A 20797-nucleotide genomic window follows, 5' to 3' on the forward strand; every position below is an offset into this window, starting at 1 on the left:
AAATTGTCTTTCTCTCGTAAATGACTCAATTATATCAGCTATGCAAAAGTTCAGTGAAGTTAAAATAGTTTCCCTTAATGTTTTATTATCATCAGTTCCTTAAGCCGAATACCAATCATTTCAGTTCCAAAAACTATTTGATTTACAGTATCTTGACTATGAGATTGACTTAGATACTAGTCTAACGGGAACCACCTTTAAATTCTAAGTTTGAATTCGGTCATGGCGGGAGAAACCAGGCTCTATGTAGGAGTTTTTGTAGTCGTTTATCGTGTAAATGGAACGGTTCTTTTTTTAATACATTAATACGGTCTTTCTCATTATGATAAGGAACAAAAATTTTTTTTATTGGTTAATACCATTATTCTGATTTCTGGTGTAATAACGAGATGAAATTTAAATCTTAATGGAAAACGTTTCATTACGCTTATATTGAATATCCATTTAAATGAAAATATTACCAAATTATAGACACTTATTGATGCTAATCATCAATGCTAATACTACTAGTTGAGAAGCCAATGTTCCTTAGTCATTGTTCTTGTGCTTTATAAATGTTAATATATGAACAATTGTTGATCACAAAAAGTTCTTTTGTTTCATTGTTGTAGGATAATCCGGTCGGATCAATTACACCATCGTTTGCTGTCAGGACAATACCACTTTTCCGTCCATCACTAGATATCCTATGAATGGTGTCTGATTCACTCCCTGCTACATATACATCACCAAGGTCGTCTACAGCCACACCAAAAGGATCTATCAGGTGAGGACTACTGTATATCTCACGTTCTGTTCCGTCCGATGTTACGACGTAGACTTTATTACTATCAATGTCTGTACAGTAGATATCACCTTCTTTGTTGGCACAGATATCCCACGGATTGCATGTTGTGTGTATTGTATTCAGAACTTTACCATTGATATCCACTAGAGTTAGCGTTTTGGCTTTATTATTTGTCCAGATTGTATCATTTACACTGGTGATTCCATAACAAATTCCCTCAACTTTAATTTTCCTACCAGGCTTACATGCAGTCAGGTCAATAATCTGGATACCTTCATTATGTACAGATACTAACGCACGGTTGTTATCATACAACGACATACGTTCTGGTTTATAATCTAAATTAATCAGTTTAGTTTGGGATCCATCAAGTTTACAAACATAAAGTTTTCCATCATCGTACTCACCAAGGAGTAACCTATCACCAGGAATAAAACAACCTCTTTTAATTTTCACTCCATCACCTAATTTCGAGGTCTGGAATGAATGTATTAACGATAATTTTCTACCTTGAGGTGGTACAAACGTTGGTACTGAGACAGTGTCTACTGTTATTGTACCCATGTAAGCGATTAATTTCTGCATGTCAGCCATACTGAAAAAAAAGAAAGAAAATTCGTTTCACAACCCTCGACGGAGAAAATGATGATAAGTAATATCAGTATCATTTAAATCAACCATTTGTTATCGCAGAAAAAGGGAGCCCTAAGGAAATAATACAAACTCTGGAATAATGTTTCAAATGGGAAATATATACTCGTATGTAGACGCTGCTTAAATTGTGCTACATATAAATGAAAAGTTCACAATTTGAAAGTTGAAATCATCTTTTTCGTCGTAAAGTTTTGTTTTCAACAGACCCTTATTGTTAATCTCTATATGTGAGTCAAGATATGAGGAAAACTCAACTATATCTGTTGAATCCTTTATCACAAGTTTGATTGGACAGACGCGTTTAACATAGTTGCCAAAATTTGAATTATTTGGCAAGAGAACAGCATCTATATATTATAATACAAGGTTAAATGACACTGCTAACTCCTTCCTTCCTATGACATTCCTGTATGAAGCCAGTCTCATGAATAAAGGAACAAGTCAGCAAGAAGGAGGGAGTAATTTGTTCACGATGGACTGCTGATTGGTTGTTGATAAAAGACGTCCCCAAAACTTAACAAATACTGTGGATTCATTTATTTTCGTGGGTACCAATTTTCGTGGATTAAGAAAAACTTACATGTTCGTGCTTATTTGATTTCGTGATTTTGCCGAAGTCTGCATGCAAGCCATAAGAAAATTTGTCATTCGTTGAACATTTAATTTCGTGGTTCAACTGCTTCCACGAAATCCACGAAAATTGGTATCCCACTAATATAATAATAACGAATCCACAGTATGTTGTCAATCAAGAAATAAAGCAACTTGATAATGTCAGCTTCAGATATTTTTTGTTGAACACAGAGTGTTTTTTTTTTCTTTTGGAAAATTAGGATTTAACCTTCCCTTATACAAGATCTAAGTTGGCCATTCTTTTTTCATGAAACAAAGGACCAACTCTGTCAATTTGTCTTTAAGTTGATGGATGGATGGATGGTTGTTTAACGTCCAGTGGCAAGTCAGATGCATATTCAGGACGAGAACATGATAATGATAAATGAATATTAACCCCGCTTTGTACTAGACCGACACGCTAAGCCGGATTTTTAACGTGCTAGCTCACAAGGTAACAGTTCGCAGGAAGACATGTCACCTTACCCGGACACATTATTCTGACTCCGGGCCGACCAGTCTTTGCTCTAACTCCTTAATGCCGCGTGCTTGGCGGAGAAGCAGCAAATACCAATTTTCAAGTCTTTGGTGTGACCCGGCCGAGGGTCGAACCCACGACCTACCGCACTCGAGGCGAGCACGCTAACCATTACACCACCGAGGCGGTTTAAGTTGAAGATGGGGAATACTTGTGTAAAGTGTAAAAAATAAAATAAAATAAATAATTCCATTGCAAGATAAATTAGTCTTAATATTTCTAAATCTGAATAGAAAAGAAGACAATATGCAGTTTAATATATGTATATAATTCAAATAACTAGAATAAGTTTAACGGATTTTATTATCAAAATTGTGGTTTCGAAGTTATTTAAAAAATTAAGCTTGGCTATTGCCAATACAATATAAAGATTCATTCATTCGTCCATTCATTCATGTTAAGTGTCACTTACCTCTATTTTGAGTGTAGTGATTGATACCTCACTAAGCTACTGTGTTTATTGTAAACTATTGAACTTTTCTTACAAACAGTAAGTAGATCACTTTCGTTTTCAGGAACTCCCACTCAATTAAAGGGAAACTATCCAAATATTATAAACATCATTGACCTAATCTGCGCTTAAACCTAAATCGTAATTTATTGTGACTTTTAGGGAGGCGAAGATATTTTAAAACCTTGTAGTCAATTAATATGTACCATAGTATAGTAGGTTTGGTCATTTAAAGATATTTAAAATGCTTATGCTTATTATGTACAAAGTCAATCGCGAAAATATCAAACTTCGAGGAAAAATTAAAAACGGAAAGTCCCTAATCAAATGGCAAAATCAAATACCCCACACACATATCAAACGAACGGATAACAACTGTCAAATTTCTGAATTGGTACTGGCATTTTTAGTATGCTTATATAGACAATATACAATATAGTCAATATTTCATTGGCACAAACCCATTTACGGTACAATCAATAGTATTAATGACCGGTTAGGACAGTAGTGGATATTTGGACAGGATTTTTCTACCGCTAATCGAAAAACATGACCTTTAGTAAACGCGGTCGATATTTAAGAAAATTTTGACAAAAAACATGGTGCCAATTTTACGTGACAGCGACTATATACGGTTTTTCTCATTATGAAAGGAAACGAGTAACAGTTTTTGTTGGTCAATACCATTATTCTGAGTAGTGTTATAACCATGATATGCGGACACAAACATGTGGTACCCAGGTGGTACCCTCTGATATGCGGACACAAAATGGTGGTACCCAGGTGGTACCCTCTGATATGCGGACACAAAATGGTGGTACCCTCTGATATGCAGACTCGAATTGGTGGCACCCTCTGATTTGTATACATTATACATGGTAATACCTTGTCTGATTCATGTATTAAGCATTTTAGCTTCATAATGCTCTTACAGGACAGTTTAAGGTGGCTCAAATATTATAAAATTTATCTTGGTATTTTAAACAAAGGAGAAATTTCAAAATACACATGTTTAATACATGTATATTGACTTCGGGATTTTGAGACACTAGAAAGTTTAAAAGATAAGCTGCTTAAATTATGAGAGGCGTCGGATTATCTATAGATAATTTTTTAATGACGTGTAAATAGTTGTAAAAAAGACAATTGTACTACGAATGCATTGTACAAACAATACTAGAGTTAAAGGAGACGTTTTCTTTAAAACATTAGCATGAGTTAAATCTATCCATCAAATGTATTGATTTTAATTTTAAGTTTTTACATTATTGATGGGCTTTAATTAACTTCTTAATAATTACAGTGTTTAACAAATAACATGACAATACAATAAAAACTCTCACTATCTTAATGAATAAACATGAAAAACAAAAAAATAAAAAAATGCATAACATTAAGTAAGTAAACAATCTTTACCTAAATTCGGGTTGCTGTATACAAAATAACAAGGGACATGAGCTCTTCAACCGACTGATATTAAAACAAAAATAACATACATCAGATACATACCGACACAAACATACAGAAAACACATTCATGCATAAATACATAGAAAGCAAATCCAAAATAAAAGTTAAAAAAAAGTCAAAGTAATCTGAGCGCAAATATCAATATCAATAAAAAATTTAAAAGGATGTTCCATAAGAGAAACAAAATATACAGTTTGTATAAAGACATAACTTCACGCAGGTTAGATGGTGAATATGTCGTTTTTGAAAAAGCTCAATAGTAAACTTCAATCGTTATTTATATTTATCCGTGTATTAAACATAATGAACCGACCTTATAACTAGGATTAATAAAACTTTTCTTTTTTATTATTTATTGTATTTTCAGTTCTTTCAATCCTGTATACCATTACCATGTCTTTCTCCTTCAATATGTTTGGTAGTCAACATTGCTGTAACGAAATGTACTAGGAAGTACCCACCTTTCAAATATACATAAATTCATATAAAAATTATACTTCTAAGTTAAATCCAATTTGAGAGATCAGTAAAAATCTTAAAATCTCTCGTTTACACAAATTTATATTGATACATATATTTTTTAAACTCAACATATGTTAATCCTTTTACGGTGAATAGAAAACATCAAATCGGTATTTATGTGATATTTGAAAATAAGGTGGTAGTCAGATGAGTTAATAATGATGCAACCGGATTAGAGTAACCACAGTGTCGTTCGAAAATTAAATAACTTATTCATTTTTATAGAAATAGTTGAGATCTTTAGAAATTATCGAAAACAGGAGTATTTCAGGAATTTTCATATTGAACACCTTAGTTTGACTAAATACATTTGAAGGTTAAATTGACCTATGAGAGAATGCAAAATGAACGACTTGTATATTATCAATCATCCAGGACTAAAATTGTGTATTTGCTCGTCTTGTCTACATAAGACTCATCAGTGACGCTCTATTAAAAAAAATGTTAAAAAGGCCAAATAATGTACGAAGTTGAAGAGCTTTAAGGACTAAAATAATTCTATAAAGTTTTGCCAAACACAGCTAATTAAGATTAACTATTCCTAATGTAGAAAAGCCTTAAACATTGAACATTCTACATTAAAAATAAATTGCTTGCCTAATAAATGTGCATTTTTCTTTACATATTCGTATATGCAATTTTAATTTTTCCATTAAATAGTATATCTCACTTTTACAGAATCTTAACTGATAAGTCAACTAATGTTTACACCATACTTAATCGAAAAATAGTTCATTCATGTTTAAATAACCCTAGTTAATTATAAAGAAAACTATAAAACTGCTTCCAGGAATATTTTATTTTTTGGATGTAGCTGTTGCTCAAATAACTATGCATACATTCTCTTCATGTTTCAAAAGAGATGTTTGAAATGAAAAATATGAGAGAGAATGTGCCCTTTCTATACTTAAAGCAATATTCGCATCTTCAAAAGGGATATGAAAAAGGTGGAGTGAGGATGTACTCTTTGTGTATAACAAGAGTCTCCTCTTTTAATAGAGGAGTTTAAAAGAAAAAAAGAGGTAACTGAAGAGAGTTTTCCTCATCATTAAAAAGACATGATGGTTGTTAGTATTAAAGTGTGGCAACGATGATACATGAATTGAAAACTGAAAACTAAAAGTCTATTCCGGTCCGTGCATGCTTTTAAGTAAAAGAAAACATTTCTTAAAATATGGGATATTCGCTAAGATTATAGTGTTTTATACACTTTGTCTACTGTTCTATTTTTTTCATTTTTGCATATCCATCCTTTTAAACATACAACAAGATCATCCCCGCTCAAGTGTAGATTTAAAGGACACCCAAGTTATTTAATGTATTCAACAGAGTACTACTGCACTTAAATGAGGCGGTGACACGGTGGTGCCTATTAATTTTTTTTTAATATATTTATACTTATATATTATATTTTTGTACTGCTAACCAAAATTTGTTGTCCTTTTTCTCAATTCCCCCTCCTTTTTTTTACTCTATGCATGCCCACAACTCTTTTACCTTTTCCGCCATATTCAACTTTACCACACCCATACTTCCAGGGTATTTTTTTCGGCTGAATTATTATTACGCGGTGGCTTGACATTGAAAAAAGTGTTGGTGCTAAACTCGTTTGCTTATTTTTTTTCTAAAATCATTGTTAACTGTAGTTCCTGTCCATGCATGTTTTAAAGTAAAAGAAAACATGTCATACAATTATGAGTGGAGGAGTGGATAGCTTAAATCAAGCATTGATTCAGATTATATCTCTTGAAGTTATTTGCTCTCATATATGAAACAGTCTCTGGTATCAAATATATGACTGTCCCCGTTATTCAAACTCGTGTCAGGATACCAATTTTAACATTGGTGGCAGTAGTATTATAATCTATTCACACAAACTAACAAATTGATAAAAAAAGAAACATTTTCCAGCAAGACACTGTCTGTCTCTCTTACTCCTCCTCTTTTCAACTGTAACCGAGTAGGGATAAATAGAGAAAACAAAATACTTCTCCTCATTTTTACTCTGGAGTTTGGTATGTTTAGATGTGACAGTTGCCAAAAGTGTTTTACTCGTAAAGATAATATGAACCGACATATACGTACCATGCATGGTTTATCAGAATTTGAGAATGATACAAATGGAGGTGATGAATCACAGGCTTCAGTAAGTTCAGAAGACGTGGACACTGATAATGACAGTGAGGCAAATCACTCAGAAACAGATAGCAATTTGTCTGACGATTCTGGAGATGAGTTTGGCGAAGAATGAATAATACAGATTCTGAAGAAGATTCTAACGATCCCTGGGATGTCATTGTATCTCAAACATTTGACACGTTTAACTCGAAATATCAAAAAGAAGTAAATAAGCTTACACACGACGGCGAAAATGACAATGATGCACGCACTACTGTTTATGATGAGTTTATTCCAATATTTAGAAAAGATATTGCATCTAAATACTTAAACCATATATTGTGGTACGACAGAATGAAGATGAACCCTATTCATAAAAAAATAAGAAATACAGTCAAACGCTTACGAGAAGATGAAGAGTATGACGAAGATGAAGCATGGAAATATGCAGTTAAAAAACGAAAGTTTCTTTTCGACGATTTATTGAAAACGTATAGTCCACCGGAAATTGATGAAATATGAATAGTTAGTGATGTTTTTAACACTCGCTATTAATTTTGTATCAACTGGAATAATTGGTGGAAGAAGGAAATATCTATAACACTATTAATTATTTGTATATTTAAAGTAATATTACACAAAACTTTTGAGTGTCGTGGACATTAAAGACAAAGATGATCTAATTATAAATATAATACATCAAAACGTAATCTATATATGTTAATAACAAGAAATAAAGATGTTATTTATTTCAAATATTCTCTAAGTTGTTTTCTTCTTCTTCGAAGTGTTTTGCTGTCATTCATTTTATGTACTATAACGTGAATAGTTAACTTTGTATAGAAAATATCTCAACCCTATAGTTTCCTTTTTGTTTCAGTTCTAAGCTTCTCATGATCACACGCACAATGTAAATATTGAACAGGTTCGTGTTAATGATGACATGGAATATCTTTTAACATACAAAAATATCTTTATAAAGTATAGCAATGATTGCTCGCACCAGTCTTTATGAGTGATTCTAGATCCAGCATGTTTACGTCGCAGAAAAGACGAGTAACAGTTATGTAAAGTTCTATGAGTTCACAATAAAAAGACAATATTTTTCTCTTATCGAACATTTACATTTAAAGTCATCCAAATTTTTAAAGTTTCCTCACTTCTCCTATTGTAAAAAGATTAAGAAACTTATTCAACTTAAAAAAAAGTTAACCATTCCCCCATAGAAAAAGTAAGATAGTACATCATAATCTCCCAGCCTTTAAAAGGAATTCATATAACTTCTAAAATAAGAGCATGCGGGGGAATCAAACATGACCCAGAAATCTCTTATTCTAATAACACGTATTTTAACATTAAAAGAAAAACAGCTTATCACATTCTTTCCACAACTAAACAACATGCAAATATAAAATAGCCCCAACTATTTGCAAAGTATATGCTGAATTACACACAATATCTCACCCCCAAACCAAAAAAAAAAATCTGTCCTTAATTATGCTATACAATATTAAAATTGATAACATGCAAAGTTTCCCAATAGAAAAAAATCTTCCCTGATATGTTTTGGCTATATTTTGATATGTAACATACAAAAATGGAGGCATCACCATAAATAGCTTACATAACCTTGAGCCCTTTCAGACATATCTACGTAAAGAATGTATCAATCAAATAACCCCCCCCCCCAAACCCCCCATTAAAAGAGAGCACAACAACAAAATTAAACATTCCATCAAGACGCAACTATTGTAAATACAAAATGCTGCATGTACATGATAAAGCGGAACAAAAATCTGAACAATACACTCAGTAACTGAAAGCATTCATTATATAAATAGTGTTGTTCAGTGTCCTATTGAATAACTCATGTTGTTACCTTTTTATCATCGGACTCGTACTTGCACTTTTTTTACTGTATTTTACTATTCGTATTACTGAAAGTGTGTTTTCATTTATTCCACCTAGCCTAGATTTGTGGGATAAGGGCTAATTCTTACAAAACATGTTTAACCAAAACACATTTTTTGCGCCTTTCTTTGGTCAGGACCTCTAGCCTTTCGTAGGTCATGCATGTTTTTTTCAAGTTTTGGTTCTACTCAAATGTCTCAGGGTGTTAATTGACATCCATTTTGCTTACTAGTATACGTTATTGTTAAGGGGCTAGCTTCAGCACGCCTCTTGTTGTGGAATACTTCGCTGCGTTGAATGCTCTTCGGTAGCCTTTGACTGTTTTCTACTTTTTGATCGGGTTGCTGCCTCTTGACACAATCCCCGTTTCTCTTATTTTTACGATATCTATACATCTAATAGTTAAATAATACAGTATAGCATTAAAGAAGGATAAATGCTTTAATGTCATGCATCATCAAAACAATAGTGATTAATTATCACATACTAAAACCGATAACAAAATCAGTATTATAAGAAAATGGCCAAAAACATAACAAACATGAACGAAGGGCAGACAATGTCAAAAATTAATCTTGTCGTAGCTAATCATCTTCGCCCATATTTGTTGAACAGAATTTCTTTTACTTAAAGCATGCATGGACGAAAATATACTTTCAGTTTTCAGTTTTTAATTCATGTATCTATGTTGCCTCACTTTATAGATCATTCTTTTACTAAATAATTCAAAATTGGTGACTATGTTGAACGCATCCATCCAATCAAACTATAGATAAAGGATACATCAGCTACAGATAAGTCTGCCTCATATCTTGAGACTTACACCTAGAAATTGACAATAAGCGTCGGTTGAAACAAAACCTTACGACACATTTAAACGAGATGATTTCAACTCCCTAATTGTGAACTTTTCATTTCTATGTAGCAACATTCCAGCAGCGCCTGATACGATAATCCCGCGCTTGTATTTCCTATCATGATTTCCTTGACAGAGGGTTGCTGCTCATAAGGAAGTTATTAAACCACGATTTTAAAATGGTGAAGCTGAAACCATCCCTTCGTAAATTTTACGGACGCCATCGCGTGTTGGTTGTCTGTAATGTAATAACCGTTTCACAGATGACATCAGATATGTTTGTTACGTCGTCACTATAATCCCCTTTTCTTTGAATGTGACCTACCGAATTATACTATTTACCGGATTTGAAATAACATGAGCAACACGATGGGTGCCACATGTGGACCAGGATTTGCTTACCCTTCCGGAACACCTGAGATCACCCCAATATTTGGTGGGTTTCGTGTTTATTCAGTCTTTCGTTTTCTATGTTCTTTCTTGTGTACTATTATTTGTTTGTTTGTTTTTCATCTTTAGCCATGGCGCTGTCAGTTTTATTTCCATTTATGAGGTTTACTGTTCCTTTGGTATCTTTCATCCCTCTTTTAATACCGATAACCATCTTTCCTTTTTAATGATGAGGAAAACTCTCTTCAGTTACCTCTTTTTTTCTTTTAAACTCCTCTATTAAAAGAGGAGACTCTTGTTATACACAAAGAGTACATCCTCACTCCACCTTTTTCATATCCCTTTTGAAGATGCGAATATTGCTTTAAGTATAGAAAGGGCACATTCTCTCTCATATTTTTCATTTCAAACATCTCTTTTGAAACATGAAGAGAATGTATGCATAGTTATTTGAGCAACAGCTACATCCAAAAAATAAAATATTCCTGGAAGCAGTTTTATAGTTTTCTTTATAATTAACTAGGGTTATTTAAACATGAATGAACTATTTTTCGATTAAGTATGGTGTAAACATTAGTTGACTTATCAGTTAAGATTCTGTAAAAGTGAGATATACTATTTAATGGAAAAATTAAAATTGCATATACGAATATGTAAAGAAAAATGCACATTTATTAGGCAAGCAATTTATTTTTAATGTAGAATGTTCAATGTTTAAGGCTTTTCTACATTAGGAATAGTTATTCTTAATTAGCTGTGTTTGGCAAAACTTTATAGAATTATTTTAGTCCTTAAAGCTCTTCAACTTCGTACATTATTTGGCCTTTTTAACATTTTTTTTAATAGAGCGTCACTGATGAGTCTTATGTAGACAAGACGAGCAAATACACAATTTTAGTCCTGGATGATTGATAATATACAAGTCGTTCATTTTGCATTCTCTCATAGGTCAATTTAACCTTCAAATGTATTTAGTCAAACTAAGGTGTTCAATATGAAAATTCCTGAAATACTCCTGTTTTCGATAATTTCTAAAGATCTCAACTATTTCTATAAAAATGAATAAGTTATTTAATTTTCGAACGACACTGTGGTTACTCTAATCCGGTTGCATCATCATTAACTCATCTGACTACCACCTTATTTTCAAATATCACATAAATACCGATTTGATGTTTTCTATTCACCGTAAAAGGATTAACATATGTTGAGTTTAAAAAATAAATGTATCAATATAAATTTGTGTAAACGAGAGATTTTAAGATTTTTACTGATCTCTCAAATTGGATTTAACTTAGAAGTATAATTTTTATATGAATTTATGTATATTTGAAAGGTGGGTACTTCCTAGTACATTTCGTTACAGCAATGTTGACTACCAAACATATTGAAGGAGAAAGACATGGTAATGGTATACAGGATTGAAAGAACTGAAAATACAATAAATAATAAAAAAGAAAAGTTTTATTAATCCTAGTTATAAGGTCGGTTCATTATGTTTAATACACGGATAAATATAAATAACGATTGAAGTTTACTATTGAGCTTTTTCAAAAACGACATATTCACCATCTAACCTGCGTGAAGTTATGTCTTTATACAAACTGTATATTTTGTTTCTCTTATGGAACATTCTTTTAAATTTTTTATTGATATTGATATTTGCGCTCAGATTACTTTGACTTTTTTTTAACTTTTATTTTGGATTTGCTTTCTATGTATTTATGCATGAATGTGTTTTCTGTATGTTTGTGTCGGTATGTATCTGATGTATGTTATTTTTGTTTTAATATCAGTCGGTTGAAGAGCTCATGTCCCTTGTTATTTTGTAAACAGCAACCCGACTTTAGGTAAAGATTGTTTACTTACTTAATGTTATGCATTTTTTTATTTTTTTGTTTTTCATGTTTATTCATTAAGATAGTGAGAGTTTTTATTGTATTGTCATGTTATTTGTTAAACACTGTAATTATTAAGAAGTTAATTAAAGCCCATCAATAATGTAAAAACTTAAAATTAAAATCAATACATTTGATGGATAGATTTAACTCATGCTAATGTTTTACAGAAAACGTCTCCTTTAACTCTAGTATTGTTTGTACAATGCATTCGTAGTACAATTGTCTTTTTTACAACTATTTACACGTCATTAAAAAATTATCTATAGATAATCCGACGCCTCTCATAATTTAAGCAGCTTATCTTTTAAACTTTCTAGTGTCTCAAAATCCCGAAGTCAATATACATGTATTAAACATGTGTATTTTGAAATTTCTCCTTTGTTTAAAATACCAAGATAAATTTTATAATATTTGAGCCACCTTAAACTGTCCTGTAAGAGCATTATGAAGCTAAAATGCTTAATACATGAATCAGACAAGGTATTACCATGTATAATGTATACAAATCAGAGGGTGCCACCAATTTGAGTCTGCATATCAGAGGGTACCACCATTTTGTGTCCGCATATCAGAGGGTACCACCTGGGTACCACCATTTTGTGTCCGCATATCAGAGGGTACCACCTGGGTACCACCATTTTGTGTCCGCATATCAGAGGGTACCACCTGGGTACCACCATTTTGTGTCCGCATATCAGAGGGTAGCACCTGGGTACCACCATTTTGTGTCCGCATATCAGAGGGTACCACCTGGGTACCACCATTTTGTGTCCGCATATCAGAGGGTACCACCTGGGTACCACCTGTTTGTGTCCGCATATCATGGTTATAACACTACTATTCTGGTTGCATTTAACGAATGAAGAGGCTAAATTTAAATCTAATTTGGAAAACGTTTCGAATATACTGAAATATCCTTTTATATCAAAATTTAACCAAATTATAGAATCTTGTTGTGTGTTTTTTTTTTATCTTGATGGTAATCATCAAATCTAATAGTAATAGATGAAACAGAAATGCTTCTTAATCTTTGTTCATTGTGCTTTATAAATATTGATAGATGAATAATCATTGTTTACAACTAACAGTTCTCTTGTTTCACAGTTGTATGATAATCCTGTCGGGTTTTTGATACCATCGTCTGCTGTAAGGACAATATCATGTTTCTGTCCATCTTTAGATATTCGATGTATGTTGTTTGATCCTTCCCCTGCTATAAACACGTCACCACGGTCATCTACAGCCACCCCGTCAGGATCTTTCAGGTCAGGACTACTGTAAATCTTACGTTCTTTTCCATCCGATGTAACGACGTAGACTATATCACTATCACGGTCTATACAATAAACATCACCATCTTTGTTGGCACAGATTTCCCAAGGATGAAATGTTGTTTGTATTGAATTTAGAACTTTACCATTGATATTCAATATGGTTAGTGTGTTGGACAGATTTTTTACCCAGATCTTATCCTTTACACTGGTGATTCCTCTACAATTTCCTCCAACTTTAATTATCCTACCAGGTTTTACTGATGCTAGCTCGATGATCTGGATGTCTCCATAACCCATAGATACTAACGCATGGTTAGTGTCATACAGGGTAATATATCTTGGGTTACAATTAAAATTAATTACTTTGGGTTTAGATCCTTCACTGCCACAAACATAAAGTTGTTTGTTCAAGTTGTGACCGAGGAGTAACCTATCACCAGGAATAAAGCAACCTCTATTAATATTTACTCCATTACCTAATTTCGAGGTCTGAAATGAATGTGTTAGCGATAGCTTTCTTTCGTCTCCAACGAGAAACTGACATTGGTGGTCTATAGTTAGTGCAGGCATTTGAACCTGAACATTTTCTACCGTAATTGTACCAAAGTCTGGGACTAATTTCTGAATGTTTGACTCAGATTCCGAAGGATGATATGTTAGTATTGGAACAGTTGCTGTTTGAATTTCTCTTATTTCTAATTCTTTCTGGTGAGTTCTGGCATCTAGAAATTTTACCACCTGGAATAAATGGATTTCTGATGTATATTGCTTCAGTGATTTAAGATCCCGTTTCCATGTAGATAACGAGTCAGAGCTAGATGTGATGCTACTTTTATTTTCAGATACCATTTCAGTACAGTTTTTATATTTACAATCAATGTCTTCATATATTTGTGCTTCTAACTTATCTATATGAGCAATAATTTCCTGTTTGATTTCAGATACTCTCTTCTTGACCTTGTTTCGACTCATTTCCAAATCTACCAGTATTGTTGCAGTCTGAATCAGTATGATTTCTGTAACTTTACTTAGATTATCCATTCTTCTCTCTAAGTCAGAAATAGCAGTGCCATTTTTCACACTTCTAGCAGCTTTTTCAATTGACATGATAGCTGTGCAATTCTGATGTGATATCGGTACACATGAACCGCATATTACTTTGTCGTGTTGACAACAGTACATGACAATCTTTTGATCAGGGTGATTTTCACAGTTCTTTGATAATGTAAGAAGCGAAGAACTGAGTTCTTGTATTTCTTTCATTGGTACTACCATGTGAGGTGGGGAAAGCCTTTTATGAACTCCGGCGCATGTCTTACATACAAGTTCAGTGCAGTCACTGCACCAGGATTCGGCTTTGATGTTTTCGTTACCACGCTCACAACCAGCACAGTATTTTCTGTCAGCCATACTGTAAATGAATAAAGAATAAAAATGTATGCATTAAAAAGTAGAGACTTGCTGGGACTATTTTTGATCTAAAAAAAATCGATTAAATGTAGGCTTCTTTGGGTGTAAATGTCAATTTTGTTATCAGTAAATTAAAACTAAGAAAAATGAATGTAATTTCATAGAATTACAATGATTAAAAACATATTTATATATTAACTCAAGCTTCTATATATAATTGGAATACTCTCAATTTAAAAATTAAACCAAGACAATATACAGTTATATATATGCGTATAATTAAAATAACCAGGATAATAGTTTCTTTAACGGAAAATATTGTCAAATTTGTGTTTTTGAAGTTATTTTCATAGTATAGGTATTTATAAGATTCTGAACTTCCCCTACCTTCTTAAATTTATTTTGGAAATTGATTTACTAATATGGATTTATGTAAAAATCCATGTAGGATAAACAAAACTTGCAGCAATTTCCCCCCAAACTATTTGATTTTTTTAAATTTTTTTTTATCCTATATTGATCTTTTGAAGTCGTCCCTAAGAAGAGTAATGCATCAATGTTTATTCATTCTTCGTAAGCAATAAGTGAAAAGTATAATGAGAGAAACAGTTATAATGCTAATATGTGAACTGCGTGAGATTGGTGGTTTATATAACTGTCTTATATATGTTATATATAATCATAATATTTGAAATTGTAATTTTATAGGGGAGGCATGCTGTCAAAAACAGTATTAAAATAAGGGGGAGGGAAGGGATCCCGCTAACATGTTTAACCCCGCCACAATATTGATGTTTGTGCTTGTCCCAAGTCAGGAGTCTGTAATTCAGTGGTTGTCGTTTGTTTATGTGTTACATATTTGTTTTTCGTTCATTTTTTTTTTTACATAAATAAGGCCGTTAGTTTTCTCGTTTGAATTGTTTTACATTGTCTTATCGGGGCTTTTTAGCTGACTATGCGGTATTGGCTGTGCTCATTGTTGAAGGCCGTACGGTGACCTATAGTTGTTAATGTTTGTGTCATTTTGGTCTTTTGTGGATAGTTGTCTCATTGGCAATCATACCACATGTTTTTTTTTATATTAAAAAAATTAATACTATAATTTTTTGTATTTTTTTCAATGCTACATGTTTGTATTGTTTAATGTCTATCGTTTTGTCATTAATATGCTTGTATCTGTGTATGTCTGTTTGTTTGTTTGATTTGATTTTGTATAGGTTTGTTTTAGTAACAATCCTATTGTTTGGATTTTAAACTAATAAAATTCCTATTTTATTCTTATTCTTAAGGAATGTTACATGTCTTTGTTTTGATTAGTGTTGTTGATGTAACTCACCTAGCTACTTTGTCCTACAAACAGCCAGATTACTTTCGTTTTAAGTAGGAATTCCTATTCGATTAAAGGGAAACTATCCAAATACTCCAAATCACTTTATAATCCGCGCTGAAATTTAAATCGTAATTGTGGCTTTTATGAAAATCGAAGACATTGTTATGTCACAAAATAGAAGTTGCTTCCATAATGTAAGATTTAGTTTAAAGTTAACTAACAAATGGTAATACTAGTAACCGAATGTGTACACACCATACGGTAGACTAGTAAAATTTTAAATGCAATCAACTATATGATAATAATGTCCCTCCATTTGTCAACTTTATATCCCGATAGAAATTCTATTGCATTAAATCAATTTGTTACGAAAGAGAAGGAAGGTTTTAGTGTTGTGTAAGCTTTGTTATTTTAAAAGTATAGCTTAGTTTTATTCTTATAGCACAAAGGAGTTTTAAAGGTTTTTTTTTTTAGTAATTTTGAACATTTCTCTAATATTGGAGTACCATCTACAATGAGCCCTAACAATTTAGCAGCATGTGCTGTTCTTTCAATTAAACCACCGTTTAGCAGGTTTTAAAAGTTATTGACCTCTGGGCACTTTTGAATATCTGTTTTTTCAACATACATAAAAATTATATATATTTATTAAAAATAAAATTTTAGTTTTTAAGTTTTTTAGTTAAATGTGCTTTGTGTTAAAATAATAGCGATATATATTATTGATTGATTGATTGTTTGTTAAAACTGAGAATGAAAATGGGGAATGTGTAAAAGAGACAACAACCTGACCAAAGAGCAGAAAACAGTCACCAATGGGTTTTCAATACAGCGAGAAAATCCAGCACCGGGATACGTGCTTCAGCTGACCGTGAGTTATGAAATAGAGGCCGCACAGGAATAAGAGTGGGGATGCTTTTTTAACTGCTAGCGGAAAATAAGTGTATATTGGATTTGACAGAAATGTTGCCATGCAACAATCCACCTACAGACCTCTATCTGAGTACAACATCTTCGTATAGTCTAAAGAGGTTACAGAAATGAAGAAAGACAAACACTTATAATATAAAGTGAAAGGTATTTGGTATGCAGTTTTATAAGCATTGGAATTTTTCACTTTCATGGAGGTTATTTTGCCATGCACCTTCAGTCATGGTTTGAATGTTTGCATAGTTAAATAGATTAAATACAACACAGCATAATTGAACCATTATAATTTCAACATTTGCCTTAAACTTTAAAAATTACAAAAAGCCAAACATATATGTGTGTCAAATGTTTATTATATCATATCAAAACAAGTTATTGACATCCTCTCAACTCATTATTCTGATTAATCCATATTGGTAGAAATTTTTTTTTTTCTTTCTATATGAACTGGATTTTGAATAAACAGGCATATTAAAATTTAATCCTGGTATCTATGATGAGTTATTCACCTGTAGAAAAAGTATATTTACCTTACAAAACGTTGCATGTGAATTTGTGTATAATTATGGTAAAATTATTTTACTTACAATTGGTTTTAGTAAATAATTGTTGTAACATACATTTTATTTAGGTAGTCTCTCAAAATATGAAATAAAACAATTACGGTCTTTTGTTTTGGTAAATATGTTGTTTCATTGACTTTTGAGAAACTTATATTCACTTCAGGAAATGGCCTAAATGAATATCAGTTTTTCAAAAGTCAATAAATCCACATATTTACCTCATCAAAAGACAGTAATTGTATAATATTTTGTTTCCATTTGTATTAAGGTAATGTTTAAGTATCTCCAAATTTTGATTCATTATGATAGTGTTCAGAAAATGGACAAATTGATTGATTGATTGATTGATTTATTTATTGAGTGGTCATTAGACTTGAAATATGAAAAGATCAAAATATAACAGATTTATTTTGGTTCGTATGGTAATCATCAGGTCTGAGACTACTATAACACAGTTATAGTAGTCTCAGATCAGGTACACCTTGATCATACATAGACAGTTGTGTTGGGCCATAATCATACATACTGTAGAATAATGTAGGAAAGTTAGTTGTCAAGTGGTCTAAAAAGTTAAAGTACCTGAACACACCACAACAGCCAATCCCAAGTAAATTAAGTGCTTTTGAATTTAACATGGTAATTTACAAAAAAGTTACCAACTGCAATATATTTACATTTATTAAAGGTGTTAATCTACGTTTTTTGATTGAGTTAAGTCTGTCAATTGATATTTTATCGTGTGTTTTTCTATGTTGCGACGTTATGCTATTGTTTCAGAAAAAGGGAGAATGTTTGGTACCATTAAATAAAGGCAACAGTAGTATTCCGCTGTTCAAAACTCATAACTCCATGGACAAAAAACAAAATCTGGGTAACAAACTAAAACCGAGGGAAACACATTAAATATAAGAGGAGAACAACGACACAACACTGAAATGTAACACACACAGAAACGGACCAGGCATCAGACAAAATCCCACGAGAATAACAAATATAACATGAAAACCAAATATATTTAATACTGCTGCAAATGTTTGCACCTGTCCTAAGTCAGGAATCTGATGTACAGTAGTTGTTGTTTGTTTATGTGGTTTATACATGTTTCTCGTTTTATTATATAGATTAGACCGTTGGTTTCCCCCGTTTGAATGGTTTTACACTAGTAATTTTGGGGCCCTTTATAGCTTGTTATTCGGTGTGAGCCTAAGCTGTGTGTTGAAGGCGGTATATTGACCTATAATGGTTTACTTTTAATAATTGTTATTTGGATGGAGAGTTGTCTCATTGGCACTCACACCACATCTTCCTTTATCTATAGATCACATGACCTAGTAACGGTCATGTGTGTGTTTACATCAAGCACATGGTGTGTGTTTATGTTCAATATAATTGGATGGTATATACCAGCTATGCCGCTTTTACGGGTATATGCACTCGTGAGATTCATTAAAAGCATGAATAAGTATTACTCAAGAGTTTTCTTTGAGATAATAAAGTTATGCTAAGTTTGCCTATAGTTTACGTAACAGCGGTTCCTTATTATGTTAACCAACCCACCCACCCCTTGTATGAGTTGGTAATGGTTTTATAATGTGGGTATATACAAATATCAAATTAAGTTTAAATGAATTTTTCCTCTTTTGTAGATAGATTTTGATTGTGTTGGTCGATGGCATAATATTCCAAAAGAGGAAAGACTATGTACTTTGTGTGCAAAAATAATTGTATTGGAAATCAGTTTCATTACTTATTTGTATGTCAAAATGACAAGGTTAAAAAACTAAGACGTGCATATATCCCAAATTACTATATTGCTTACCCTTCAGAATATAAAATGAAAGGTTTGATGTCTTTATGAAAAGTAAAAGTCTTAATTAAATAGCTTGTCTATTTTTATAAAAAAAACTTATGAAATATCTATGATTCTAATATATTATCACTTACATGTAATCGACAGGCGAGCTCAGATCCCATTATTATAGCTTTGAATGATTATCACATGTTATGTATGTGTATACTTGTGTACAGAGAATTGGGTATAATGAACTATGTATGCATATTTCTTTCTATCTTGTTCACCATTTAAAATTATTATTTGTATCATTTGTCTGCCTCTTGTTACAGTGTAAACTGTCTAGAGTGTTAATAAAAGTTCTAAAAGTTCTAAGTTACTGTATATTCTATTATATGATTGGATTGGTAATGTGCTTGCCTGAATTTATAGTGGGGGGGATTTAGTTTGAAGAATTGTGAATGTAATTAATATTAAAAGGCTGCTACAGCTGTAGGCACACTTATAGTATTTATGTGTTGTTTTATTGATTAAATAATTCATATTTGTTTAAGCTAGTTTTCTTGTTTGAATTGTTTTACATCTGTCATTTTGGGGCCTTTATAGCTGACTATGCGCTATGGGTTTTGATCATTTTTGAAGTGGTTGTTAACTTTGATGTCATAAGTCATTTTTTTGGTCTATGAATGAGTATGGTCTTATTGGCAGTCATACCACATCTTAATTTTTACATATCAAAACTAGAGGCTCTAAAGAGCCTGTGTCGCTCACCTTGGTCTATGTGAATATTAAACAAAGGAAGCAGATTGAAAATTGACTACAAAGGTCAATAACTCCTACAGGGGTCAATTGACCATTTCGTTCATGTTGACTTATTTGTAGATCTTACTTTGCTGAACATTATTGCTGTTTACAGTTTACCTATTTCTATAATAATATTCAATATAATAACCAAAAACAGCAAAATTTCCTTAAAATTACCAATTCAGGGGCCGCAACCCAAAAAACAGGTTGTCCAATTCATCTGAAAATTTCAGGGCAGATAGATCTTGACCTGATTAACAATTTTACTTCATGTCAGATTTTCTCTAAATTATTTGGTTTTTGAGTTATAAGCCAAAAACTGCATTTTACCCCTATGTTCTATTTTTAGCCGTGGCGGCCATCTTAGTTTGATGGCCAGGTCACGCCACACATTTTTTAAACAAGAAACCCCAAAGATGATTGTGGCCAAGTTTGGATCAATTTGGCACAGCAGTTTCAGAGAAGAAGATTTAAGTAAAAGATAT

The 20797-nt window shown here is 32.2% G+C and overlaps 2 protein-coding genes across 2 annotated transcripts; both read right to left on the bottom strand.

The window, feature by feature from the left end:
• Positions 1-395: 395 nt before the first annotated feature.
• Positions 396-3269, bottom strand: LOC134705506 (uncharacterized). Its single transcript, XM_063564225.1, has 2 exons — positions 3004-3269; positions 396-1382 (listed from the first exon to the last, which is right to left on the bottom strand). The coding sequence occupies exon 2, from the start codon at positions 1379-1381 to the stop codon at positions 533-535; it is 849 nt and encodes a 282-aa protein (XP_063420295.1). The 5' UTR covers position 1382; positions 3004-3269; the 3' UTR covers positions 396-532.
• A 9861-nt stretch (positions 3270-13130) lies between these two features.
• On the bottom strand, positions 13131-16284 carry LOC134708297 (uncharacterized). The gene is made up of 2 exons (XM_063568733.1): positions 16230-16284; positions 13131-14894 (listed from the first exon to the last, which is right to left on the bottom strand). The coding sequence occupies exon 2, from the start codon at positions 14891-14893 to the stop codon at positions 13244-13246; it is 1650 nt and encodes a 549-aa protein (XP_063424803.1). The 5' UTR covers position 14894; positions 16230-16284; the 3' UTR covers positions 13131-13243.
• Positions 16285-20797: the final 4513 nt, after the last annotated feature.

The sequence above is a fragment of the Mytilus trossulus genome, chromosome 2, assembly GCF_036588685.1.
Source record: "Mytilus trossulus isolate FHL-02 chromosome 2, PNRI_Mtr1.1.1.hap1, whole genome shotgun sequence".
Taxonomy (NCBI): Eukaryota; Metazoa; Mollusca; class Bivalvia; order Mytilida; family Mytilidae; genus Mytilus; species Mytilus trossulus.